The 27,520-nt window shown below is 42.0% G+C and overlaps 1 protein-coding gene across 1 annotated transcript; it reads left to right on the top strand.

Annotated features, from left to right (window-relative positions):
• The first annotated feature begins 280 nt into the window (after positions 1-280).
• LOC126060237 (immunoglobulin lambda-1 light chain-like) lies at positions 281-12,916 on the top strand. The gene is made up of 4 exons (XM_049856355.1): positions 281-369; positions 592-945; positions 2,436-2,520; positions 12,685-12,916. Exons 1-4 carry the CDS (start codon positions 282-284, stop codon positions 12,914-12,916), a joined length of 759 nt encoding a protein of 252 aa, XP_049712312.1. The 5' UTR covers position 281.
• Positions 12,917-27,520: the final 14,604 nt, after the last annotated feature.

Here is a 27,520-nt window from a genome sequence, read left to right on the forward strand (position 1 = left end):
GGGCAGCTCTACTGTGTAACACATCTGGTTTTCATGAGTTGGAATGTGCTGGACTGCAAGGTTTTTTTTGTTTTTTTGAGAGGTATTAGAGCTTCTACGATCCTGCTTTGTCTTTTCTCTTCATAAAATTATAGGTTATGTGATATATTTGGCTCTTGAAGTACATTGGCTAGTTTCACAACCTCTCTCCCATGTAATTTGCTTTCCATTCACTGACTGCTTTGCATAGGCCCCTCCAACACCAGGCTGGCTGCTCAGATACTATAAGCAGGGCCTTTGCTATGGGAGCTGATCTGCATCAGGCAGGCAGGGCCAGCAAGATGGTGCCACACACTCTGGTCCTCATGTCCCTGTTGCTCTGGGCCTCTGGTGAGAAATGAAAAGTGTTTCAATCTCTCTAGAGTAGTATCTTTCTAGAGTTGAAAAATGGTTTTAACAAATAGTGGGAAATGACAGTTATTTGCAAAATGGAAACAATTTTATTTGCTGATGTGTAATATTATTAGATGTTGTGGTATGAATGGTGTATTTTAATGTATGTGTGAAAAAGTGTGTGTATAAATGTATACATGGTAATTGTGTACTCTGCAGGTGCCAGTGGGGACACTGTGCTGACCCAGTCCCCAGCCTCTCTGGCTAAGTCTCAAGGAGAAACGGTCACCATCAACTGCAAGGCCAGCCAGAGTGTGAGCAGCAGCTACTTATCCTGGTACCAGCAGAAGCCAGGACAGGCTCCTAAGCTGCTCATCTATGGTGCATCCAGCCGGGCATCTGGGGTCCCTGACCGGTTCAGTGGCAGTGGGTCAGGGACAGACTTCACTTTCACCATCAGCAACTTCCAGCCTGAAGACGCCGCAGTTTATTACTGTCAGCAAGATTATAGTTATCAAGCTCCCACAGTGCTTCAGCCTCGAACAAAAACCTCCTCCCCAGGGCTAAAGGCCAGTGAGTCTTCAGTGCACCAGCTGCTTCCTTTCTGCTCAGCCCTGAAAGTGCACGCCTCCTCTCTCTGCCTCAAAGACCACATTTCCCGACCAATTCCTTGGAGCATGTGCAGGTTTCAGGAGAAAATTAAGGGATGTGGCTTCTTCTGGATCTCCTTTTGTGGGAAATTATAGAAAAAAGAAAGCTCTAAAAATCTCTCATAGGCTTTGTCAGGAGTTTTCATATCACAGGAACTTGCTTGTTTCACAAGGATAGATCACATGACTGATTTGGGGAAACATCCAGTGTGTTTTACCCCCTGAAAGATCAGTTAATTCTCTCTTCCCTGTGCTTCCTTACCTCTGAAATATTCTCATTTTAATTCTTAGATTTCCTGGACTTTTTTCTTTGTTATCAATCACCCCTCACAACTGTGGACCTAACCCAGTATTAAACTTGGGCCCTTCATACTTAAAATCTCCCTTACAGGACGAAATATTCCTCTCTTACTTTTTCCTTCCATGGATCCTGTTTTCAACCAAAGCTTTCCCGGTCAATGTCAATGAAGGTGTTTTCTTGCTCTAAGCTGCCATTTGACTGCCCTTTTCTCCTCTCCATTTCCGTCAGTGACACTCATTCTTTCAAAGGTGAGACTCTAACTCATTAACCCTTTTACTCTAGAAACATGTGACAGCTTTCCCATGTTCTTTTTTCATTAGTTCTCAATTCCTCTTTACATTAATCCCTTGGGTGCCCAAATTTAATTTAGTGACTGAAGGAAATCACGGTCCTTTCCTGTTGTTAGCTGCCATCTTGTGACTCCATGACTCATGACAATTCAATGAACAATATTATTGTTGTGATCCACACAGGGTTTTCACTGGCTGATTTCTCAGAAGTAGGTGACCAGGCTTTCTTTCTACTCTGTATTAATCTGCAAGTGCTACAGAAACCTGTCCAGCATCACAAGATGTGTAGAGGAAGTGTGGTAAATGAGGCCTGTAGGTCCCTGCTCCAGTTTATGCTAACAACCCAAACAGTGTTCCCACTCAGGGTAGATGAGAACCTGACTGGCCCTGCAGCTAGGGAGACTTTCTTTCCTCAGAGACAGCAGAGATTCTGCCACCTACTCAGCAGGATCTGCCCCCTCTGGAACCTAAAATGTCAGATACACGAGGATAATCTAGAGATGCTCTGTAATCAGGGAGAGAAGGAAGATCAAACCAATGGTCTCTAACTGGGACAAGTGGACAGGCCTGGATGGCTTGTAACATTTATTTCATATCCCAGTTCAAAATGTAGGCCTATCTGAATAGGAGGATCACTATGAAGAGAAAACTCCATGTCTAGGAGATGAGCCTTCTGGGGCAGATAGAGGAAGTGTGCATGTTCAGGACTGTGGAGGAAAGAAGCAGCTGGTGCAGTGAAGACTCACAGACCTCCAGCCCTGCGAGGAAGCTTGTGTTCCAGGCTGAAGCACTGTGAGAGGGTAGCCATAATTTTGCTCACAGCAATAACCTGCCTCATCGTCAGCCTGGAAGCTGCTGATGGTGAGAGTGAATTCTGCCCCAGACCCACTGCCACGACGCCGGTCAGGTATCTCGGATGCCTAGTGGGATGCAAAAGAGATAAGCAGCTAAGGAGCCTGTGCTGCCTCCTGCCGGTACCAGGGTAAAATGCTGCTCACAGTCTGACTGGACTTGTACTGATGGTGACCTTTCCTCCTGGAGACACAGTCAAGGAGACAGGAGTCTGTGTTACCATGATGTCCCCACTGACACCTGTGATCAGAGAGGACAATTACTATACATACATATACACACTTTTTCCTAGGCACATTAAAATACACCATTTTAAATGTGCATTTCAGTGGAATACATGTCACACATCATTAACCCATTATTTACCACTGCGTCCTGAAATCATTTTTCAGCTCTACAAAGAAACTTCCCTAAAGGGATTGAAGCACTTTTCAACTCTCACCAGAGACCCAGAGCAACAGGAATAGGAGGACAGGAGCCTGTAACACCATCTTGCTGCCTTCACTTGCCTGTTAAAGATCAGCTCACATTGCAAAGTCCCCATTTATAAAATATGAGCAGCCAGACTTGGCCTGGAGGGTTTATGCAAAGCCATCATTGAATATCGAAGCAAAGTACATGGGCAATTTGTTGTGAAACTAAGCAATGTAAATCAAGATCCAATAATGAGAAAACACAAAGTAGTCAGCTTTGAAGCTCTAATATCAACTAAGAACCTCTAAAACTACAAACATGAGATTCTCCTTAGAAGTGTTTCTATTTGAAATAAGGAAAAAAAAAAAATGAAATGGGTTCAATGATGGGCTAGTTTCCTGAGATCTACAATCATGGTGAAATAATACAAAATGCTAGAAAGATATAAAAGAAAGAACAGACGACAATGGAGAACTTTTGGATCACTTTTTGATAAAAATTTATGACCCGAAAATGTCTGATTTCTAAAGCCACGTTGTATCCTGAAGGACAGTTTAAGGTCACTACATACACTAAAGATTTAATTCTAGCATATGTAAGATCCAAGGAAATGGACGACAGGCCCAGAAATTACCTGTGTGGGGAGTCCTGAGGGACCTTATGTTGTGCTAGAGCCAAGGGAGGAGGACTATAATCCCAAAGTCAGTGTGAAGCAAAGAAAGTGACCCTATCCTTCCCACAGCTCCTAGAAAACGATCAAAGGGCTTTAGGGCCATTGTGGAAATGGACAGGAAAAAATAAGCAAGATTTCCTTGGGAAGTTGTGTCTGAAAGTCAACTTTCCAAGGAATTTCACTCCAGGCGTGTATGGCCTAGGTGATTTTGAAACTCTCCAACCTTGAAATTTGTTTCAGAAAGCCCAATAGATAGGTCCGACAAGTGGAAGGTGCTCTGGAAGAGGGCACACCCATCATAAATCCTCAGGACACCTCACAAATAATTTTTCAAAGACTGATACCCCCAAGAAGTCAGAGATCCTTAACAGCCAAGAAAATAAGATAAGTAGGATATGAATATGAGGGTAATGCAACTGAAATAACAGAGAACAAAAGGCATTCTCTTCATGCTTCAGATTTGGGAGCTATGTGAGTTTATCTAAAGAAATAAATGATAAACTTTATATAGCATGCAAGGCACAAAAACTAAAAGCAGGGTACTACAAATCTGAAAAAAAATTTCCAGAAATTAGATACAGAATTCATGTCTGTCAGTTTGTCATACTGTGGGGGCTTGCGTATTGCTGTGATGCTGGTAGCTATGCTGCTGATATACAAATACCAGGAGGGTCACCACAGTGGACAGATTTCAGCTGAGCTTCCAGACTAAGACAAACTAGGAAGAAGGACCTGGTGGTCTGCTTCTGAAAGAATTTGCCAGTGAAAGCCTTATTAATAGCAGCAGAACAATGTCTGTTACAGTGCCAGAAGATGAGCCCCTCAGGCTGGAAGGCACTCAAAAGACGACTGGGGAAGAGCTGCCTCCTGAGAGTTGACCTTAATGACACTCATGGAGTCAACCTTTCGGGACATTGGTGTGGTGATGTGGCATGACTCAAAATGAGAAGAAACAGCTGAATAGCCATTAATAATTGAAATGTGGAATGTATGAAGTACGACTCTTAGAAAATGAGAGATTGTCAAAAGTGAAATAGAATGCATAAAGATCAATACCCTAGGCATTAGTCAGCTGAAATGGACTGGTTTTGTCATTTTGAGTCGGAAAATCGTATGGCCTACTATGCCGGGAATGACAACCTGAAGGGAATGGCGTTGCACTTTTCATCAAGAAGAATATTTCAAAATCTATCCTGGAGTACAAGGCTGACAGTGACAGAAGAACATCCACAGGCCTACAAGTAAGACCAGTTAATACGAGTAATATTCAAATTTACCCACCAACCGCTAAGGCCAAAGACGACGAAATAGAAGATTTTTACCAAGTTCTGTGGTCTGAAATTGATTGAATATGCAATCAGGATGGTGTTTGGAAGGAGAAAGTTGGAAATAAAAAAGGATCGGTATATGGAAAATATGGCCTTGGTGATAGAAAGCACTGCGGAGATTGCAAAATTTGGGGAGTATGAAAAGAGACAGTCTTGGTTTCGTGACTACATAGAAGCCTTTCAGTGAGTGAAACAGGACCTAGCTGGAGGGGATATGAAATCAGCAGAGTTTTTAAAAATGATGTTTCATGCTGATAGAAATGAAGCTAATGTGAGGGGAACATGGATAACTCAGAAAAGAGAGGTGAGAAATGCCAGGATGCCCTTGGAGGGGCAGGGTATAGGAGCAGAGGGCCTGGCCTCAGGTAGGAGGACTGTCTGCTCATCTACAGTAATAGGAAGGAAGGAAGGAAGGCAGCACATGGGGGTGTAGACGCCTGTGGATCAGAAGGTGCATGACAGGAGCTACTGGAAGCTTGTCCAAGACACGGGAAATGAGGTCATTTGCTGAAAGGTAGGATGAGAAGTAGGTGTTGAAACTTGAAGAGAAAAGAAAAGACAAAGTGTGGAGACTGAATGAACCAGGTAAATGAAGTATGATTGTGAGGCAGGATTAAGGCTTCTCCTGAGGTAGTGTGCATAAATTTACGATGAAAGAATGAGAATAATTACGTGTTTTTCTCCAGCCACATTACGAATATAGATGCAGGTGTGTGGAGGGTGGAGTTTTTTCCAGGGCTTAGGTTTTGCAAGATGAATGTGATGAAGTAAGGGAGAGGCCGTGGCGTCCTTGGTTTGGGTGAGGGCATTTTTATAAAGGAGAAGCTTGGAATATGAACCCAATGGCAGCTAGCAACAAGAAACAGGGAAATGGGAATATGAGGGGTGCAGAGAAAACCAAAATAGATTTGTTAAAAACTTCTTTTAAGAAAAAGGTAAAATTCTGTCTTATACAAAAAAAAAAGGAGACACTCCGTTTTTTAATTTTTCTTTTGCTTGAAGGACCGTATTTTCTGTTCCTCAGTTTTATACTAGGAATTTTTTTTGTTTTTTTACATATTTGGGATAATATAACTTGCATTGCTTTTATACAAAAGGCAAGCAGGGATCTAGTATTTTTCATTCCTGAGATGTTTTCTCTGACATAAACTTGAGTGGGGAAACAGGGACAGGAATGCTCAGGGGATAGTGGCTCTAGCCTTTGGCTTAGAGAGGAGGTGCTGTTCCAGGGCAGCAATAAAGGCCTTTGAGAGTCAGGGTTGACGCAGCTTAGAGAGGGTCAGATGGCACTGCAAATGCCCTCCTAGTGACGCCCAGGGTGAGAGCTGAAAGCAGATTTGAAGGACGTGAGCAGGAAGGGCAGGAGGCTTGCTCTCTTTTGGAGCCAGAGAAGGCCCAGTTGCTGCTTTTCTGACTACTTCATGCCAACTTTTTTGTGTGATCAAAACAAATAAGCCACAGCGATCTCTGTGACAGTTTCTAATAAGTGGGACCCTTCCCCCACTTCTGCCCTGGTAAGAGGTTTATGATTGGGGTCACATTATTATGAGAGGATATCTTGATTTTGGAACACAGCAGTTTGTTGTACTGTCTTTGATCCAATGGTGCTGATAGCAAGAGCGAAGTTGGCCTCAGATCCACTGCCAGTGAAGTGGGTGAACACACTATCAACGTTGGTGGAAGTGTGGTAAATGAGGACCCTAGGAGTCTTCCCAGTTAAGTGCTGTCTCAGGTCATTGTAGAGAAGACTCTGACTGGCCCTTCAGCTGATGGAGACTCTCTCCCAGGGAGACAGCCAGGGGTTCTGGTGCCTGTGTCTTCGCTATCTGCTGGCAGAAGCCTGTAATGACAGGCACAGGGGTATGATGCAGAGATGCTGGGCAATCAGGGATAGAAGAAATAACCAAACCAATAGAATCTGTATCTGTGATTAGTGGACGGGCCTGTGTTGCTGTAGCACTTATTTCATATCTTATTTTAAAATTGTAGATGGAAATGGAAGGATTACTCTGGAGAGAAAACTCCGTCTCCAGGTTTGCAAATATCCTCTCCCCTGGAACGGAGCAGAGCAGGAGCCTGAGGTTCTGGGTGGTGTCACCATTCTGCAGCTTCTCTCTCGTGTGATGTTGCTCAGGTTCCACCCTCCAGAAAAGGCTCCACTATGAGGCTCAGGTCAGCAGGGCTGAGCCCAGGTGGGGTGCTGGCAAGGAGACCTTTACTCCAAGACCCAGGGAGCATGATGGCGATGTCTTAGAGCACAGGGTTGTGCTAGAAAATCTTATAGGGCACTCTCTTCTAACTTCCTTTTTAAATATGGCAGTCATGGAAAACTTTCACCTTGTGTTCTCTGTCCAAACCTAAGGTTTTTCTAGAGATATGGAGCAAATGTTTCATGCTAGAATTCTTACAGAGAAAGTTAGCAGTTCAAATCCACCCATGAGGCCTTGGAAGAAAGGACTGAGAGTCTTCTTTTACAAGATTAAAAACTGTTTGCAGTTGAGTAGATTCTGACTTATGGTGACCCCACCTGTGTCCTAGTAATGCTGTAATCACAGTGTTTTCAAAGGCTGATTCTTCAGAAGTAGATTGTCAGGCATTTTGTTTGTTTGTTTTTTTCTGTTTTTGAGGTGACTTTTGATAGCCTAGGAGCTAAGGATATTAACCGTTAAATATATGTTTTATTACTTAATTCTTTTTTTGGTTGTTTCATGTGTGAGGGTAAACTTTGTCCTTGTCATTGCATCTAGCCTACAAGGGGAAGTCTTTCTTCCACTGACTTAAAATTTTGGTAATTCCATTTCTAATTTCTAGAAATTCGATTGGTTGTTTTCAGATCTGAAGTGTCCCTGTTTTAGTTTCCTGTAGTTCCTCACTTATTTCTTTAAAAAAAAAAAAAAACCCTATAATGCCCAAATCTGAAGTGTGAATAGAACTCCTTTTTTTTTGTTACTTCTGTTGCATCACATTTGTATTCATAACCTGTTGTTGTTGTTGTTAAGTTAGGTGCCATCAAATCTGTTCCAAGTCATAGTGACCATAAGTACAACAGAACAAAACACTTCCTGGTCCTACGACATTCTCAAAATCTTTACTATCTTCAAGCCCTTTTTTGAAGCCATTGTGTCAATCCATCTCATTTAGGGTGCTCACTCCTCTATGCCAAGAAATTTGCAAGACAGTTACCTGACCTACTGACTGGAAGAGGTCCACATTTATGCCTATTCCCAAGAACGTTGATCCAACAGAATGAGGGAATTATCAAACAATATTGTTAATATCACACACAAGCAAAATGTTGCTGAAGATCATTCAAAAGCAGCTGCGGCAGTAGTGTATCGACAGGTAACAGCCAGAAACTCAGGCTGGATTCAGAAGAGGATGTGGAACCAGGGATGTCATTGCTGAGGTCAGGTGGGTCCTCGCTGAAAGCAGAGAACACCAGAAAGATGTTTACCTGTGTTTTATTGACTGTGCAAAAGCACTTGACTGTGCGGATAATGACAAATTATGGATAACACTGCGAAGAATGAGAATTCCATAACACTTAATTGCGGTCATCAGGAACCTGCACATAGATCAAGAGGCAGTTGTTAGGACAGAACAATGGGATACTGAGTGCTTTAAAGTCAGGAAAGTTGTGCGTCAGGTTTGTATTCTTTCACCATACCTATTCAATCTGTATGCTGAGCAAATAATCTGAGAAGCTGGACCATATGAAGAAAACCATGGCCTCAGGGCTGGAGGAAGACTCATGAACAACCTGTGTTATCCAGATGACACAACCTTGCTTGCTGAAAGTGAAGAGGGCTTCAAGCACTTACTGATGAAGATCATAGACCACAGCCTTCAGTATGGATTACACCTCAACATGAAGAAAACAAAAATCCTCACAACTAGACCAATAAGCCACATCATGATAAACAGAGTGAAGACTGAAGTTGTCAAGGATTTCATTTTACTTGAATCCACAATCAACACCCATGAAAGCAGCTGTCAAGAAATCAAAAGATGTGTTGCATTGCGCAACTCTGCTGCAAAGGGCCTCTTTAAAGTGTTGAAAACAAAGATATCGCCTTGAAGGCAAAGGTGTGCTTGACCCAAGTCGTGGTATTTTCAATCGCATCACATGCATCTGAAACCTGGACATGACAAAGGAAGAAGGAAGACCAAAGAAGAATTGATGCCTTTGATTTGTGGCGTCGCTGAAGAATATTGAATAGTTCATGGACTACAAAAAGAACGAAAAAAACTGTCTTGGGACAAGTACAACTAGAATACCCCTCAGAAGCAAGGATGGTGAGACTGTGTCTTACATACTTTGGACATGTTGTCAGGAGGGATCAGTCCCTGGACAAGGACATCGTGGTTGGTAAAAGTACAGGGTCAGTGGGAAAGAGGAAGGCCCTCAACAAGATGGATTGACACAGCAGCTTCAACAACGGGCTCAAGCATAACAATGATTATAAGGATGGCGCAGGACTGGGCGCTGTTTTCGCTCTGTGCTACATAGGGTCACTATAAGTTGGAACCGACTTGACGGCACCTAACGACAACAACTACATTCATTGGCCAGCTTGTGCATGCATATGAGGTGATTGAAAATACCATGGCTTGGTCAGGTTAATGTTCGTCCTCCTAGTGATCAAAAAAAAAAAAAAAAAAAAATTACCGTCCAGTTGATTTCGACTCATAGAACAGAGTAGAACTGTCCCATAGGGTTTCCACAGAACTCCTGGTAGATTCAAACTGCCGACCTTTTGGTTAACAGCCGTAGCTCCTAGTGACATGTTTGGTTTTCAACACTTTAAAGAGGTCTTTTGCAGCTAATTTGTCCAAATCAATACATTGTTTGATTTCTTGACTGCTGCTTCCACGAGCATTGATTGCGGATTCAATTAAAATGAAATCCTTGACAATTCAATATTTTCTCCGTTTAATATAATGTTCCTTACTGGTGCAGTTGTGAAGATTTTTGTTTTCTTTATGTGAGTTGTAATCCATTCTGAAAGCTGTAGTTTTTGATCTTCATCAGTAAGTGCTTCAAATCCTCTGTGCTTTTAGCAAGCAAGGCTATACTAGTTATGTTTTGTCCTTGGATGTCAAGAGTCTCTGACTTCTTGGTGATGTTGGCCCTTGAAAAATTATTTGTGAGGCTTCCTGAAGATTTATGATGGGCGTGCCCTCTTCCAGAGGGGCTTCCATTTGTTGGCCCTACCAGTTGGACTACCTTAAAACAACTTCAAGATTGAAGAGTTCCAGGAACACCAAGGCCATGCATACCTGGAACGAAACTCCTTGAAGTGTTCATGTTTAATCACAACTTCAAAATGAAATCCTGTATTTTTTTTTTTCCTGTGGGTTTTAGTGGGTACTTCCACAATGAATCTAGAGCCTTATTATCAGTTCCTAGCCATGGTGGGCATGATAGATTCTACTTTCTCTTTGGTTCACACTTACTTTGAGATTCGAGCTCTCCTGGACCCTTTACTTAATAGGGTCCCTGAAGACTCTCCACAAGGGTAAATTCTGAACCTGTCTTCCATTTCTCTGGCACAGTCCTGGCATTCCAGGCATAGTCCATCTCAAGTGTTTGCAGTGTCTTTCAAGTATCCTTCAGGATAAAAGTATCTTTAGAGCTCATTTTCTAGGTATAATTTTTTATGAAAAATTGAGGCAGAAATTTTCCGTATTCTTCCATTTCTCTTGCCATTTTTTTCAGGGTTTTTTATTTTTTCTCAAAACTGTTGACTTGAGGAACTAGTCTACCATTTATGGGATCTTAACCCATTTAAAGCTGTGAGTTAGAACAGAAACCATTCTTTAGATCACGGTGCGTTAAGTAGTTTGTGATGGGCTGCTAACCTGAAGTTTAGCAGTTGGAACCCAACTAGTGCTACCATAGAAGAAAAGTCTCACGGTCTGCTTCTGTAAAGAATACAGGCAAGAAAACCCTATGGAGCAATCCTACGATGTACCACTTGGGGTCTCCATAAGTTGGAACACATTGAGTTGCAACAGGATTTTTTGTTTGTGTAAGTTGATATTAGAGCTTCTAAGTCACTGCTGGGTCTTTTCTAGTCATAGAATTATACTTCCTATGATAATATTTTTGGCTCTTAATGTCTATTGGTTAGTTTTACAAATCACTGCCCATGAAATTTGCATTCATTTCACTGAATGCTTTGCATAGGCCCCTCCACACCCAGACTGGCTGCTCAGGGATTATAAATAGGGCCTTTGCAATGTGACCTTATCTGCATCAGGAAGGCAGGGGCAGCAAGATGGTGCCACAGGCTCTAGTCCTCATGCCCCTGTTGCCCTGGGCCTCTGGTGAGAAATTAAAAGTTCTTTAATCCCTCTAAAATAGTTTCTTTGTAGAGCTGAAAAATGGTTTTAAGACATAGTGGGAGACGACTGCTATTTGCAAAATGAAACCATTTACGTGCTGATATGGAATATCACTAAATGTTGGGGTATAAATAGTATCTTTTAATGTGTGTATGAAAAAGTGTCTGTATATATGTCTGAATAGTAATTGTCCACTGTGATTACAGGTGCCAGTGGGGACATTGTGATGACCCAGTCTCCAGCCTCTCTGGCTAAGTCTCAAGGAGAAACGGTCACCATCAACTGCAAGGCCAGCCAGAGTGTGAGCAGCTACTTAGCCTGGTACCAGCAGAAACTAGGACAGGCTCTTAAGCAACTCATCTCTCGGGCATCTAATCGGGATCCTGGGGTCCCTGACCAGTTCAGTGGCAGTGGGTCTGGGACAGACTTCACTCTCACCATCACCAACTTCCAGGCTGAAGACGCCGCAGTTTACTACTGTATGCAAGGTTATAATAATTCACCTACAGTGCTTCAGCCTCGAACACAAACCTCCTCCCGAGGGCTACAGGCCAGTGAGCCTTGACTGCACCAGCTGCTTCCTTTCTGCTCAGCCCTGAACGTGCAGGCTTCCTCTCTCTGCCCCAAAGGCCACATCTCCTGACGAATTCGTTACAGTATTTGTAGGTTCCAGGGGAAAATTAAGGGCTGTGGCTTCTTCTGGATCCACTTTTAGGGTAAAATATAGAAAAAAGAATGCTGTAAAAATGCCTTGTGGGCTTTTTCAGGACTTTTCATATCACAGGAACCTCCTTGTTTCGCATGGATAGATCACATGACTGATTCAGGAAAGGGTCCAGTGAGTTTTCTACCCTGAAAGATCAGTTCTCTCTTCCTTGTGCCTTCTTGACTCTAGAAAGTTCTCATTTTAATTCCTTCTTTTCCTGGACTTTTTCCTTTTTCTACAATCAACCCTCACAAGTCTGCACCTAACCCAATATTAAACCTGGGTCCTTCATATTTAAAATCTCCCTCACAGAAAGCAGCTTTTTTCCTTCCATGGATCCTGTTTTCCAGCCAAGCCATCCTGGTCAATGTCAATGAAGGTGTTTTCCTGCTCTAAGCTTCTATTTTACCGCCCTTTTCTCCCCTCTCCATGTCTTTCAGTGGCACTCATTCTTTCAAATGCCAGTCTCTAACTCATTAACCCTATCACCCTAGAAACATGTGACAGCTTTCCCATGTTCTACTTTCATTAGTTTTCAATTCCTCTTTAAATTAATCCCTTTGGCACCCAAGATTAATTTAGTGACCCAAGGAAATCATGGTTCTTTCTTCTTCTTAGTTGCCATCTTGTCAGCCCCTGAGCCATGACAACCCAATGAACAATAAGATCTGACTGTTGTCATCCATACGATTTTCACTGGCTGATTTTTCAGAAGATGATCACCAGACCTTTCTCTCTGGTCTCTATTAGTCTGAAAGTGCTGCTGAAACCTGTTCAGCATCAGAACAACATGCATAGAGGAAGTGAGGTGAATGAGGCCTGTAGGTCCCTCCTCAGGTTTATGCAGATGCCAGCCCAAGTAGTGTTTCCAGTCAGTGTAGACGAGAGTCCAACTGGCCCTGCAGCTAATGGAGACTTTCTCTCCTGGGAGACAGCAGAGATCCTGGCACCTAGTGAGCAGGATGTGCCCGTTGGAACCTAAAATGACAGACACACGAGGACGATCCAGAAACAGTGTGCAATGAGGGATAGAAGGGAAACTAAACCAAATTGGTCTATAACTGGGACAAGTGGACAGGTCTGTGTGGTGTGTAACATTTATTTCATAACTCTTTTCAAATTGTAGACCTATCTGAATAGGAGGCTCACTCTGGAGAGAAAACTCCATGTCTAGGTTTTTTCTCACCTGGAACAGAGAAGAGCAGGAGCTTAGCATTTAGGTGGTGCCCATCCTGCAGCTTCTCTTTGTGTGATGTTGCTCAGATTCCATCCCCAAGAAACTCCATTTCATAGCTTTTTTTTTTTCTTTTTCAATTTGGTTGTGTTAACCCTGGTTGCACAGTGGTTAAGAGCTATGGTTGCTAATGAAAACGTTAGCAGTTTGAATCTACTGGCCGCACCTTGGAAACTTTATGGGGCAGTTTTACTCTGTCCTATATGTCACTGTACGTTGGAATCAACTCGATGGGAAAGGGTTTCGTTTTCTTGTTGTCGCTGCTGAGAACACACACAAGAAAGCACACACTAATTCAACAGTTTCTATATTCGCAGCCTTTTATGAGGTTCAGTTCAGCAGGTGTGAGCTCAGTTTGGGGTGTGCCAAGCGACCATTTATGTAAAGAACCAAGAAGTCTAATGTTGAAGTTCATAGATCCAAGGATTGTGGTTCAAAAACTTCTAAAGTGCAGGCTTCTTACATTTTGAATAGGGCAGTACTATTTGAATATGGCAGATACGGGTTTTTTGGATTCTCTGATGACAATAGTTATATTTTAGTTTTCCTGCCATAATTACTGATGTTGCTGAGTGGTGCAGACAGTTCGTGCTCAGCTACTAACCTAAAGCTTGGCAGTTGGGACCCACCCAGTGGAGCCACAGAAGAAAGGCTTAGTGGTCTGCTTCCATGAAGATTGAAGCACAGAAAAGTCTATGGAGCTCAGGGCTGCTCTGTAACTCATGTGGTTGCTGGGAATTGGAATCAAGTCAATGGTAATGGGTTTGATTTTGGTTGATTACACTTTCTGGGAATGGAAATATATTCTTGAAGAGAACTTATTGAAACTGTTCATGAGAAATTGGTACTAATGCTCAATCAGGGAGTCAAAAATGTTTGCAAACAGAGTGGTAGCAGAGGCTTCCAACAGCCAATGTGCCATCACTGGTGTCCAGTGGTGGTGGACCCAGTCCATCTGTGGTGGTGGTGGGATCACATACAACTTCTTTCTCTGATTTATCGTGAACTATGCTTTTGCCAGCTCATTTCCTGTACATTTTCTACACCACGTTCTGTAGACTTTCAGTCAAATCTGCATGTCACCCAGTAATCATTTCGTTTTCTGCTTAGTTTAGATTTGGTTGGTTTCTCTTGTTTGCAGTCAAAATTCCTGACTGATGAGAATATATTTCAATATTTGACAGAATTAAATCTTCATCAATGAATATTACTGTTTATACTAATCATTATACATTTCTGATTTTTGGATTTCCCAAAAAAAATCATCAGTATATTGCTCATTTCTGTTGTTGTTTGGTGCTGTACAGTCAGTTCCAACTCTTAGCGACCGTATGAACAACACAATGAAACACTGCCCAGTCCTAGACCATCTTCATAATTCTTGTTGTGCTTGAGACCATTGTTGCAGCCACTGAGTCAGTCCATCACATTGAGGGTCTTCCTCTTTTTTGTTGACCCTCTACGTTACCAAGCATAATGTCCTTCTGCAGGGACTAATCCCTCCTGATAACATACCCAAAGTATGTGAGATGAAGTTTCTCCACCTTCCCTCCTAAAGATCACTCTGGCTGTACTTCTTCCAAGACAAATTTGTTCCTTCTGGAAGTCCACAGTATGTTTAATATTCTTCGCCAACACAATAATTCAAAGGCATTAATTCTTCTTTGGTCTTCCTTATTCATTGCCCAACTTTCACATGCATAGGAGGCGATTGAAAACATCATGGCTTGGTTCACATGCACCTTAGCCTTTAAAGTGAAGTCTTTGCTTTTTAAGACTTTAGAGAAGTGTTTTGCAGCCAATGTTCCCAGTGCAATGCATCCTTTGATTTCTTGAATGTTGCTTCCATAGGCATTGATTAGGGATCCAAGGACAATGAAATCCATGACAATTTCAACGTTTTCTCCATTTATCATGGTGTTACTTATTGGCCCAGCTGTGAGGATTTTTGTTTTCTTTACATTGAGGTGTAATCCACACTGAAGCCTGTGGTCCTTGATCTTCTTCAGTAAATGCCTCAAGTCCTCTTCATTTTCAGCAAACAAGTTTGTGTCATCTGCATCATGCAGGTTGCTAAAGAGTCTTCCTCCAATCCTGATTCCTCATTCTCTTCATATAATCCATCTTCTCAAATTATTTGCTCAGCATAGAGACTGAATAAGTATGGTGAAAGGATACAACTGTGACACACACATGTTTTTTACTTTAAACCATGCAGCACCTCCTTATTCTCTTTGAATGACTGCCTGTTGACTTGTGTACAGGTCTCATTAGGTGCTCTGCAATTCCCACGCTTCACAATGTTATCCATAATTTGTTACAAACCACACAGTTGAATGCCTTTGCATAGTCAATAAAACACAGGTAAATATCTTTCTGGTATTACCTGCTTTTAGCCAGGATCCATCTGACATTAGCAATGATATCCCTTCTTCCAGGTTGTTTTCTGAATCTGGCTTGCATTTCTGGCAGTTCCCTGCCAATACACTGCTGTAGCCACTTTTGAATGAATGTTGTTCAATGATTTCCACATCCAGGGGGATTACATTTCGTGGGAATAGGCAAAAATATGGACACAGTTTTAAAATTCTGACCTTTAGAAAGAAGAACATTTCTGTCATTCTGTATCATTCTAGTAGTTTATGGAGTAAATGTTGTCCCTCAACTTTTAGTTTGTTTTTTATTTTTAAAACCCAGCTTATTCCCAGAAATCATTTTTCTCAACACGAAGTAATTGGGGAAATTCAACGCTTGCGGAATTAGCATCTTGTGCCTCCTATACATTTACAAAAGTCTTTCTGGAAGCTCAAAAACCAGCATCTTCACAAATTCTTCTCAGCCACACCCCCCACCCCAGGACATCTAATATAGAATGATATTTTAAGTATCTTAATTCTAGGGCAAGTGTAAGTGGTAAAATGAGAATCAGGGGGTTGGGAAAGTGGGACAATACTAATGGTTAAATATCACCAAATACTATCCTGATGAAATACACAAAAAGGCTACTTAACCTCCACATGTATTCAACTTATGATGCCACTGTCTGTGTCAAATGTCTGCCTGCCATGCTGACTAAATTTAACTGACAAATGGACACGGGCAGGAGGATTAGGATGAGCTCTCAGTCAGCTCTCCTGGCATCTGACCTAGTTGCTCAGAGGCACCTGGACCTTCTCCATCCTCCCTGCTGGCTCTGCCATGTCAAGACTGGTGCAGCTGACCGGCCACAAACAGGCAGTATCTAAGGTGTAGCAGAGGCACTCATGGTCCAGAGTCCTCAGCTGTAAACCCATTCCCCTGAGGTCTCCAACATCTTCCTCTTAGCAGCCTCAGAGAATCTGCTCGGACTGCTCCCCACACAGGCCACACGTTTGGGCGGCTGGGCCACCCCAAGCAGAGAGGTTTGTGTGCAGGGCTGGACGACTGTGGGAGGAACTTGTGTACTTTGCTGGCAGTAATAAACTGCAACATCCTCAGCCTCCACCCTGCTGATTTTCGGAGTGAAATCTGTTCCTGACCCCCTGGAACCCAAAAGAACAGGCTTGATGCCCTATAGATTAGGAGCTGTGGAGGCTGGCCCGGCTTCTGCTAGTCCTAGTTCAGACAGGTGTAACCATCACTATGTTGGAGGCTCTGACTTGAATTGTAGGAGGTGGTGGCTGGCTCTCTGAGCATGACTGGTAGAGAGACTGGAGTGTGAGTCACCACAACATCCCCACTGGAAATAAAAATTGTGAGAGAGAAGAGAAAGGTCACTACCACTATTAAAAATGATTTTCAAGATTCCCTTTCACTATTTATTTCAGGCTAATTAATTGTGTGTGTGTGTGTGTGTGTGAGTGTATGAGTCTGTGTGTGTGAAATTTTTGTTCATACCCCAAACGAGACAATAATAATAAAAAAAAAAAAGCCTGAGAATGCCAGGCATAAAAGAACTTCTTTCTATGCTAAAATCTTCACCAGAGAGCAGGTCCCTCTTACTCTTGCGTTCTCTTTTTTTTCACAGATCTGAACACCACATGACTCTCCTAGCGGCTGTAACATAGGCCTCTAACTTGAGAACAGAATGCACACAGGAACCTGTGGTGCCCCCAGTGCTGACCCTCTCCACCTCCTTCTCCTTTCCCATCCCCTCTCTGTCCTCACCAGGGATCCAGAGCATTAACAGCCCCAGGAGCTGAACAGAAAACCTCATTTTGAGAAGTTGAACGAATAAATCCTGATCAGAAAAGGCAGATTAGAGCTGACCTTTTATCTCAGACTTGGCCAGGGAAGGTGCTCCCTGGGGAACAATATGCAAATCCCTTGGTGGGTGCAGCAGTGTGGAGAGAACCAAGGGGAGGGTGGACCTCTCCTGTGAGCAAATAACAAAGAGTCTTCTGTGTTTGGAGGAAAACCAACAGAAATAAAGCTAGTACTGCCTGCAATAGTGGTTACTTTGGAGTGTAGAAGGCTGTATTCATGTCAAGGACACAACGCACATGGCCCTGACACTGTAAGAAAACAACAGAGACCCTGAAGATGGACAGATGGGTGTCTAGGGCCATCCTGCATGGTTCTCTCTCAGATTATCTAAAAAAGGAATCATTCCCTACACCCACCATGCTGATCCACAGAGTGTGTGCAAATAATGAGTTGGACTTGAGATCATTCAAGTTTGTCTGGTATCCAATAGATAAGTGGAAACTTTGGTGAAGAGTAAGACAGTACACAATAGTGGGGAAGGCAGCAGAAATTGTACAAGAGAAGGTCATGGTAGCTCCATAGATGCATCCAGACTCCCTAAGGGACCGAATTGCTGAGCTGAGGGCTGAGGAAACTGTGATCTCGGGGAATATCTAGTTCAATTGCCATAACATAGTTTATAAAGAACATGTTCTACATTCTACTTTGGTGAGTAGTGTCTGGGGTCTTAAAAGCCTGTGAGGAGCCATCTAGGATATTCCACTTGTCTCACCCCTTTGGGAGTAAGGAATAATGAAGAAATCTAAAGATGCAAGGGAAAGATTAGTCCAAAGGACTAATGGACCACATCTACCACGGCTTTCACCAGACTAAGTCCAGTACAATGAGACTTTGTCCTGCTACCACCACTGACTGCTGTGACAGAGATCACAATAGAGGGTCCCATAAAGAGTTGGATAAAAACGTAGGAAAAAATTCCAACTCAAAAAGAAAGACCAGACCTGCTGCCCTGACAGAGACTAGAGAAACCTTAAGAATATGGCCCCCAAAACACTTTCAGCTCAGTAATGAATTCACTCCTCAATTTTCCCTTCAGCCAAAGATTGAACAGACCCAGGGAACAAAACAAGGCTAAAAGAGTGCACCAGCCTTGGGACAGGAATTGAAAGTCAGGACAGAATAGGAAAGATGGTAATAGGGCACAAAGTGTTGAGAAGGGACAGTGTTGTCATGTCATGGGGTGGTCAACTAATGTCAGAGAACACTGTGTGTACTAAATGTTTCATGAAAAAGTAGCTTATTCCGTAAATCTTCATCTAAAGTACAATTAAAAACAAACAAACAAGCAATAAAAAACAAATTCCTAGTAAAAACTATTGCCTAGTGTCTGCTGATACCAGGTTAATTGTTTAAGAATGTTTGAATCTAGTGCTACAACTTTCTTTCGCTGGGGCCCAGTGAAGGCAACTCGTAAAGAGCCTCAAGTCAATAGAGCTTGATAGGGAAGAAGAAATTTGTGTCTTATACATAGTTAGCTAATAGCCCAGTTTAAGGCAAGGGGAAAAGAGGAAGGAATTTTTATGCCTCAGGTAGTGAATATGATATTCCTGGTAACCACTTGTTAAACTTGATGAATATTCCATTTTATTTCTCTTTCTGTGTATGTATATATGAAGTCATTGTTGTTAGGTGCTGGAAGTCGGTTCTGATTTATGGCAAACCTGTGGACACCACAAGGAGTCAGTGCCCAGTCCTGCAGCAGCCTTAGAATCATTGCTATCTTTGAGCCCATTGTTGCAGCCACTGTGTCAAGCCATCTTGTTCTAAGCATGAAGTCCTTCTCCGGGGACTGGTCCTTCCTGATAACATCTCCAAAGTACATGAGATGAATTCTTCTCGTTCTGGCTTCTAAGGAGCATTCTGGCTCTAATTCTTCCAAGACAGATTTGTTTGTTCTTCTGGAAGTTCATGACATAGTGAATATCTTTTTCCACAGCATAATTCAAAGGCATTAATTTTTTCTTCAGTCTTCCTTATTGATTGTCCAGCTTTCACATGAAAATGAGGCAACTGAAAATGCCATGGTTTGGGTCAGGTGCACTATAGTTCTCAAAGTGACATCTTTGCTTTTTAAAACTTCAAAGAGTTCTTTTGCAGGAGATATGCCCAATGAAATAAGTTGTTTGATTTCCTGACTGCTCCTTCCATGAGCGTTGTTTGTGGACTCAAGTAAAATGAAATCCTTGACGATGGCAATCTTTTCTCCACTTATCATGATGATGATTGATCCATTTGTGAGGATTTTTGTTGTCCTCATGTTGAAGTGCAATCAAAACTGAAGGCTGTACTCTTTGATCTTCATCCATAAGTGGCTTCAAGCCTTTTCTTTCTACAAGCATGGTTGTGTCATCTGCATATTGTAGGTTGTTAATGAGTCTTCCTCCAATCCTGAATCTGTATTCTTCTTCATATAGTCCAGCTTTTCAAACTATTTGCTCAGCATACAGATTGAATAAGTATGGTGAAAAGATACTACCCTGATGTATGTCCTTTCTGATTTTAAACCATGCAATATCTCTTTGGTCTGTTCCAATGACTGCCTCTTGCTCTATGTACAATTTTCTCATGTCCACAATTAAGTGTTCTGAAATTCCATTATGAAGGATTGTTTGATTTCTTAACATATTGAACTAAAATATCCAGAAATTGAAAAATCTTGTCAAAAATAATTCTTGCTTAGAAAATGGCTTTGTAATGTTCTTATGTTACCTGTGCACAGACAGTATAATATTCCTAATTCTAAAAGAATCACTGTCTCCTGTAAGTTAGGAAACCATACTCTGGCTTGGACAACAAAACTGACCAACAGTCAAAGATGGTCACCCCCCACCAGGCACAAATAACAAGGGCTGGTAAAAGAATGTTAGAAATAACCTCCATTCGTTCCTATGGGGAACAGCAGATCTCACTAATTCTCTCATCTTGATCACACTCAAAGGAACGTTGAAACTTGTATAAATAGATCACATAGTAGATTATCTACTGTAGTTTGGTGTACATTGAAACGGAAGCTAGGGTGGCAGTTTGGTGTACACTGAATTGGTGTACATTGATTTGGAAGCTAGGGTGTGATTTGTAGGACTTGGGAAAAAGCTGTGGGGGTGGAACGCTTTGAGCCTGTTACCCTTGTGTCAGTGTTTATGGGGCAGAGAGTGTGATATTCTCACAGATTCTGTAGACTTTGTTTTGTAGACTTTGTTACCCAAATAGCCCAAACCCTCACAGATTTACACAACAGGTCCATTTCCCACCTGGACCCAAATGGAGGTTCTTTCTGATAAAAGGTGAGATTTTTCCTTTGGTAGGACTTGAGATTAAGCCCCCAGCAGAAGGAGCTTTCCACCTGCAGGTGGGCATGAATGGATTCCTTAGCACCAGAAAAAAAAACCAAGGCATTACAAATAACAATTTGCTGCTATTTACAAACAGCAAATTGTCACGCACTAGGGGATACATTCATGGATAAATATTCTGACTGCAGGCAGCTCAGGACAGCTCTGTGAATATGTTTACCTTCTGAGTTTAGATGTTCTCTCTAAACTCTGTGAAAAACAAGGATGTTAACATGCCAGACTTTTGTGGAGGCTCAAGACCCTATTCTCCATCTTCCTAATCTGAGTCTGTTTCCAAACGTCTGAATTATTTTTCTTTTTTTTTTTCCTAGAATACATGGAAAGATCTGGTAGAGACACACAACTGAGTCTTAAGATAGGTGGGGGAAACATTTGCTGATTCCTTCAGTTGATCCCCAGCTCACTCCAAAGGGGACATTCATTCCATTGACTGTTTTGGCATTCTCTGCCTTGTAAGTTACCTCATCTGAGATCCCCTCTCAGGACTCACCCCTGAGGAAAGGGTCCTCTGTCTTCAAAACATGGCCTCCTTAGAAGTCACAACTTGCCTGCAAGTTTGATGGTGATGTCTGTCTGTTTGTCTGACCTTGTAAGAAGGCCTGTTTCACCTTAGAGATGGAGAGTGGAGGACCCAAGAAAACCCTGGGTGCCAAAAGGGAATTCTAGTCTTTTTAAATTGTTGCTGAAACTACCTTTGGCATGAGGATTTGTATGGATATACCAAGATGACAAAGACAATGTTATTTTTGTAATAGTTTTATTTTGGATAGTATGGTTTACCTACAGAAAAAAAGGAGAATATAGACTGAGACTTCTCCAATTCCATGATTCTTCTTTCATATTAAACAGTTTCAAGCATTTAAAAACCTGCTTATATGAATTATAAAAAGGAGATTTTAAGACCATCTAGGAAAATCAAAAACCAGTTAAATTACTTAAAATGATTTCTGAAGTCAGTTGATTCTGCCTTAACCACTTTGTCTCATCGCCTATTAGCAAACATTGAAAACTGAAAGCAAGAGTCAAGGGCTCAATGAACTATTTAGTAACCATTCTTTGTCTTATAATAATAATACAATCTCTTCATTAGGAAGTGACAACAGTAACTTTCAGCTTTAAGAAGGAAGCATTTTCTCAGCAGTAAACTTCAACCCTATCTTGGACTTCTTGTCAGGAACCAAGGATAACCCAAAGCTACTGCTCTTTGAAACATAAACTAGTCATCCTTCAGTATGCCATGGATTGAACTCTGTCCCCCCAAAAATGTGTGTATCAACTTGTTAGGCCATGATTCCCAGTATTGTGTGGTTGTCTTCCATTTTCTGATTGTAATTTCATGTTGAGAGGATTAGGATGGGTGTGTAACACCACCCTTATTCTGGTCACTCCCCTGATCCAAGATAAAGGGAATTTCCCTGGGGTGTGTCATGAACCACCATTTATCTCTCAAGAGAGAAAAAGAAAGGGTAGGAAGTAGAGAGTTGGGGACTTCAGACCACCAAGGAAGCAGCACCAGGAGCAAGAGTGCTTCCTTTGGACCTTGGGTGCCTCAGCCTGAGAAACTCCTACACCAGGGGAAGATTGATGACAAGAACTATTCCTCCAGAGCCAATAAAGAGGAAAAGCCTTCTCCTGGAGCCGACACACTGAGTTTGGACTTGAAACCTACTTGCCTGTGAGAGAATAAATTTCTCTTTGTGAAAGTCATCTACCTGTGGTATTTCTGTTACAGCAGCACCAGATGACTCAGAGCACTTCTAGAAATTTGTATGTTGACCCCTCTACAACAGCTCTTAGGCCAAGGTGAGAATGGAGGGTCAGTAATAAATCGAATATAATCTAATCAATTTGAATCAAATCAAATTGAATTAAATAGGATAGAAGGAAATAATACATTAAGATAAAATGAAACCAAATCAAACAAATTTGAGCTCCCTAGAATAGTCAGGGGATAAAACCATAAAACTGAACAAAAATTTGGAGGCTATAAGAACTAGATAGAGACTTGCTTGGGCAGATCTCACTCTTCTTTCATATTCTTTTCCTTGGATATTAGGAACCTCCTTATTTGGTTCTCTCATACCCGAATATCTTGGCAGTCCTGGGTGAAAGTTGAAACTAATTATGAGAATTAATCTTAATTGTCTGTCCCAGAATGCACCAGCAGTATTAATTTAAGGCAAAGTAAAGGTTCAAGTAGTCCCTGGGTGGCACAGTTTGCACTCACCCACCAATCGAAACATTGATGACTCAAACCCCCCCCCAGCGGTGCCACCAAAGAAAGGCCAGGAAATCAGTTTCCATAAAGATTACATGAAAGGAAACCCTGTGGAGCTCACTTCTGCTGTGACACACATGGGGTAACCATTATTTGGAAGGACCATGAAGACAATGGGTTTGGTATTTATTATTATTATTATTATTATTATTGTTTTTAAAAAGGGAAAACTTGTTGATTATATGAAAAAAATTATAGCAAATATTTGCTTTTCAATAGTATGTCCGAGTAGCAAAAGAGCAATAAGTTTTGTTTCTGGCTTGATACTAAAGTTACAAGATTCAGTAAAACTGATTTACTTTGGATTCAAACTATACAGTTAATATTGGTAGTAACACCAGCTCTTCTACCCTCAGAATTTGTAGGCAAAAAGAAGATAGTGGAAAACCTCTTAAGAAAGTTGCCCGAGATTAACATTTGCAGGGAAACAGAAGGGGAGGAGAGGAAAGAGGAGACAGAGAGAGAAAGAGAGAGAGGAAGAATTTGACTCAATGACAGTGAGTTTGGTTTGGATTTTTTGGTTTTATAACATTAACACTTTAATGATTTAGACAAATACAAAAAGCATTTTGCACTGCAAGCTGAAACAGGAGAAACATGTCAAGAATATGACCTGAGTACCCCCTAGTGTGCTGTTGACATAGGACCAAAAACCAAACTTGTGGTGGAGTGAAACAGACTCATAGTGACCCTATAGGACAGAGTAGAATCACCCCATAAGGTTTTCAAGGAGTACCTGGTGGATTCAAAGCACCAAATTTTTGGTTAGCAGTCGAACTCTTAACCACTACACCACCAGGGTTTCCTAAATACAAAAGAAATACAGAAACTACACTCTCCAATGTTTGGCCCTCCTAACAAGGAACCCTGGTTTTGCAGTGGTTAAAGTGCTTGATGGTAACCAAAAGGTCTTTGGTTTGAAGCTACCACCGCTCTGCAGAAGAAAGATGGCGCAGTCCTCTTCTGTTAAAGATTTACACCCTTGGAAACTCTATGGAGCATTTCAACTCTGTCCTAGAGGGCCGCTATGAGTCAGGATCAACTCAAGGGCAGTGGGTTAACTAGAGCACCTGCTTCCATAAAAAAACCCTATGGGGCAGTTCTACTCTGTCCAAAAAGGTTTCTATGACTCAGAATTGACTCAACAGCAGGAAGTTATTAAACTAGAACTCAGGAGTCCATGGGTGGTGCAAGCAGTTCAAACACTTGGCTCCTAAGCAAAAGGCTGGAAGTTTGAGTCTCCAAGAGGCTTATCAGGAGAAAGGCAAGTTGGCCTGATTCAGACCAGTCAGCCACTGAAAACCCTATGGAGCACAGTTCTACTCTTGCAAACATGGGGTCCCCATGAGTCCCAGCTGACAGCACATTACCTGGTTAAGTAGAGCACAAACCCAGGGTTCATGTCAAGATGAGCTAGAAGATGAGCTAGGGGGTCTGAAAACAACCTGGAGGCTTTTCCTGGATTTCCAGACAACATGTTGGCTGAGGTCTGGTGGCTAATGTCCCCTAGTTGAAGGTGATCTTAAGCTTTTATTTCTGAGAACTGTCCTCTGTAGCTGGCACAAAATGAAAAGAAATATTGTCCCCACTATAAATGTCATGCGCCCTATAGACAAGGTGTAAGGGGGAATATGCATTCCATGTCTGCATCTTTACCATGTGCCTTTTTTCTTAAAGGAAAAAAGCAACTGGTACGCCTCTTTGAGTTCTGGACCTTCATTCCACCCCCGGGTATACTGGTGTGGCCCATACGCCAGGTAGATGGAGTTGGCCAGCATTGAGAGGGTCTCAGAGTAGTAAAGGCTCTGTAGCAGGTCCAGGATGTAATGCGGCCATTTAGGGTGTAGGAGACTGAACAAGGCTTTCAACCATCCTGACATAACTGACACTTAGAGGACACTCTTCAAACAACAGCAGGAAACACTTTTCTTTTGAAACACTTGATAAAATAAGCCACGTTATGGCCTGTAACAACTCTCGATAAAATACAATGATTTCAAATCATGTGAATTATGGCCCTTCAGCTGCTGGAGACTCTCTCCCAGGGAGACAGCCAGGGGTTCTGGAGAGTGTGTCATCGCCACCTGGTGGCAGGAACCTGCAATGACAGGCACATGGGATGATGCAGAGATGCTGTGCAATCAGGGATCCAAGAAACAACCAAACCAAAATAATCTCTATCTGCGATAGGCGGACAGGCCTGTGTTGCTGGTAGCATTTATTTCATATCTCATTTTAAAATTGTAGCTCTGAATGGAAGGATCACTCTGAAGAGAAAACTCCATCTCTGGGTTTGCAAATATCCTCTTCCCTAGAACAGAGCAGAGCAGGGGCCGGGGATTCTGGATGGTGTCACCATCCTGCAGCTTCTCTCTCGTGTGATGATGTTCACGTTCCATTCTCCAGAAAAGGCTCCATTTATGAGGCTCAGGTCAGCAGGGCTGAGCCCAGGGAGGGGTGGCAGTGAGGGGACATTTACAGCAAGAGCCAGGGAGTTTGATGGTGAAAGTCTCAGAGCACAGGGTTGTGGGAAAAAATCAATAAGTGCTCTTTTCTGACTTACTCTTTGAATACAGTAGTGATGGGCATCTTTGATCTTGGATTATCTTCCCCAAATGAAGATTTAACTAACGATGTGGAGCTAATGTTTTGTGCTTGACCACTACTTAAAGGTTAGCAGTTCAAATTCACCCCTGGGGCCTTGGAAGAAAGGCCTAGCAATGCACTTCTGTGAGATGAAAAGCCATTTGCTGTTGACTTGATTCCGACTCACGGTGACCCCACGTGTGTCAATGGTATGATTTTCAATGATTCATTTCTCAGAGGTAGATCGCCAGGTTTTTTGTTTATTTTATTTTATTTAGTTTTGATGCTACTGTTTTTGGACTAGAAGCTGAGCACATTAAGTGTTAAATATAATTTTTAATGAGTTAATAAGTTTTTGATTGTTTCATGTGTGATGGTAAATCTTGCCTTTGTTATTCCATCTAGCCTACAAGTGGAAGTCTGTCTTCCACTGAGTTTCCAAATTTTGGTAACTCTATTTCTAAACTGTAGAAATTCAACTTATTCATCTTCAGATTTGAAGTGTCCTCATTTTTTATTTCCGTACCTTGCATGCAATGTTTAGTTTGTCATCTGTTTCTTTGAATAAACTCGCATAATGCCAAATGTGAAGTATGATCAGAATCCTTTTGTTCCCTGTTATTTCTGTTGCATCACATTCATATTCATATCATGTTGTTGTTCTGCATCATCACATTGGGTCCAACTGATAGTGACCCTCTGTGTACAACAAACCGAAACATCCCCTGGTCCTGAGCCGTCCTCACAGCCTTTGCTGTGTTTGAGCCCAATGTTGCAGCCACTGTGTCAACCCATTTCTTTGAGGCTCTTTCTCTTTTTTGCTGACCCTCTACTTATGAGACATGATCTCCTGCAGGGACTGGTCCCTCCTGATAATACCTCCAAAGTAAGAGAAATGAAGTCTCACCTTCAAGGCTGAAGAGCTCCAGGTCCACTGAGGCCATCCATACCTGGAAAGAAACTCTTTGAAGAGTTGGCATTCAATCACAACTTTACAATGAAATCCTGCTTGTTTTTTCCTCTCATTTCCACAAATGATTCTAGAGCCCTCTTTTCAAGTCCTACCCATTGCGGGCCTGAAAAGTTCCACTTTCTCTTTGGTTCACATTTCCTTTGTGATCTAAGCCCTCCTGAATGCTAGCTCAATATAGGCTCCCTGAGGACGTTCATTTCGAGTAAATTCGGGGCCTGTCTTCCATTTCTCTGGCCCCTCCATAAGCCCTGGAATCCAATCTCAAGTATGTGCAGTGTCTTTTAGGTATCCTTCAGGATACAACTATCTTCAGAGCTCAGACATTTTCTAGCTATAAATTTTTATGTAGCAATGAGGCAAAAATTTCCCATATACTCCCCTCTGCTTCTATTTTTTTCCAGCTTTTTTTTATTGTTTTCCGAAACTGTTGTTGTAAGGAAACTAGGCCAACATTTATGTAACCTGAACTGATTTAAAATTGTTTTTAAGTTAAAATTGTAGCTCTTCATTAGATTTTAGGTGTTCCAAGCAGTTGTGACGGGCTGCTAACCTAAAGGTTGGCAGTTTGAACACACTCAGTCTACCCTGGAAGAAAAGCCTGTCAGTCTGCTTCTATAAAGAATACAGGCAAGAAAACCCTATAGAGCACCTCTGGTGCATAACACATGTGGTTGTCATGATTTAGAATCCACTGGACTGCAAGTTTTTTTTTAAGATATTAGAGCTCCTATGAACCTGCTTTGTCTTTTATAGTCATAAAATTATACTTTGTGATATATTTGGCTCTTGAAGTACATTGGCTAGTTTCACAACCTATCGCCCATGTAATTTGCTTTCAATTCACTGACTGCTTTGCATAGGCCCCTCCAACACCAGGCTGGCTGCTCAGATACTATAAACAGGGCCTTTGCTATGGG

The sequence above is a fragment of the Elephas maximus genome, chromosome 17 (assembly GCF_024166365.1).
Source record: "Elephas maximus indicus isolate mEleMax1 chromosome 17, mEleMax1 primary haplotype, whole genome shotgun sequence".
In the NCBI taxonomy this organism is placed as follows: domain Eukaryota; kingdom Metazoa; phylum Chordata; class Mammalia; order Proboscidea; family Elephantidae; genus Elephas; species Elephas maximus.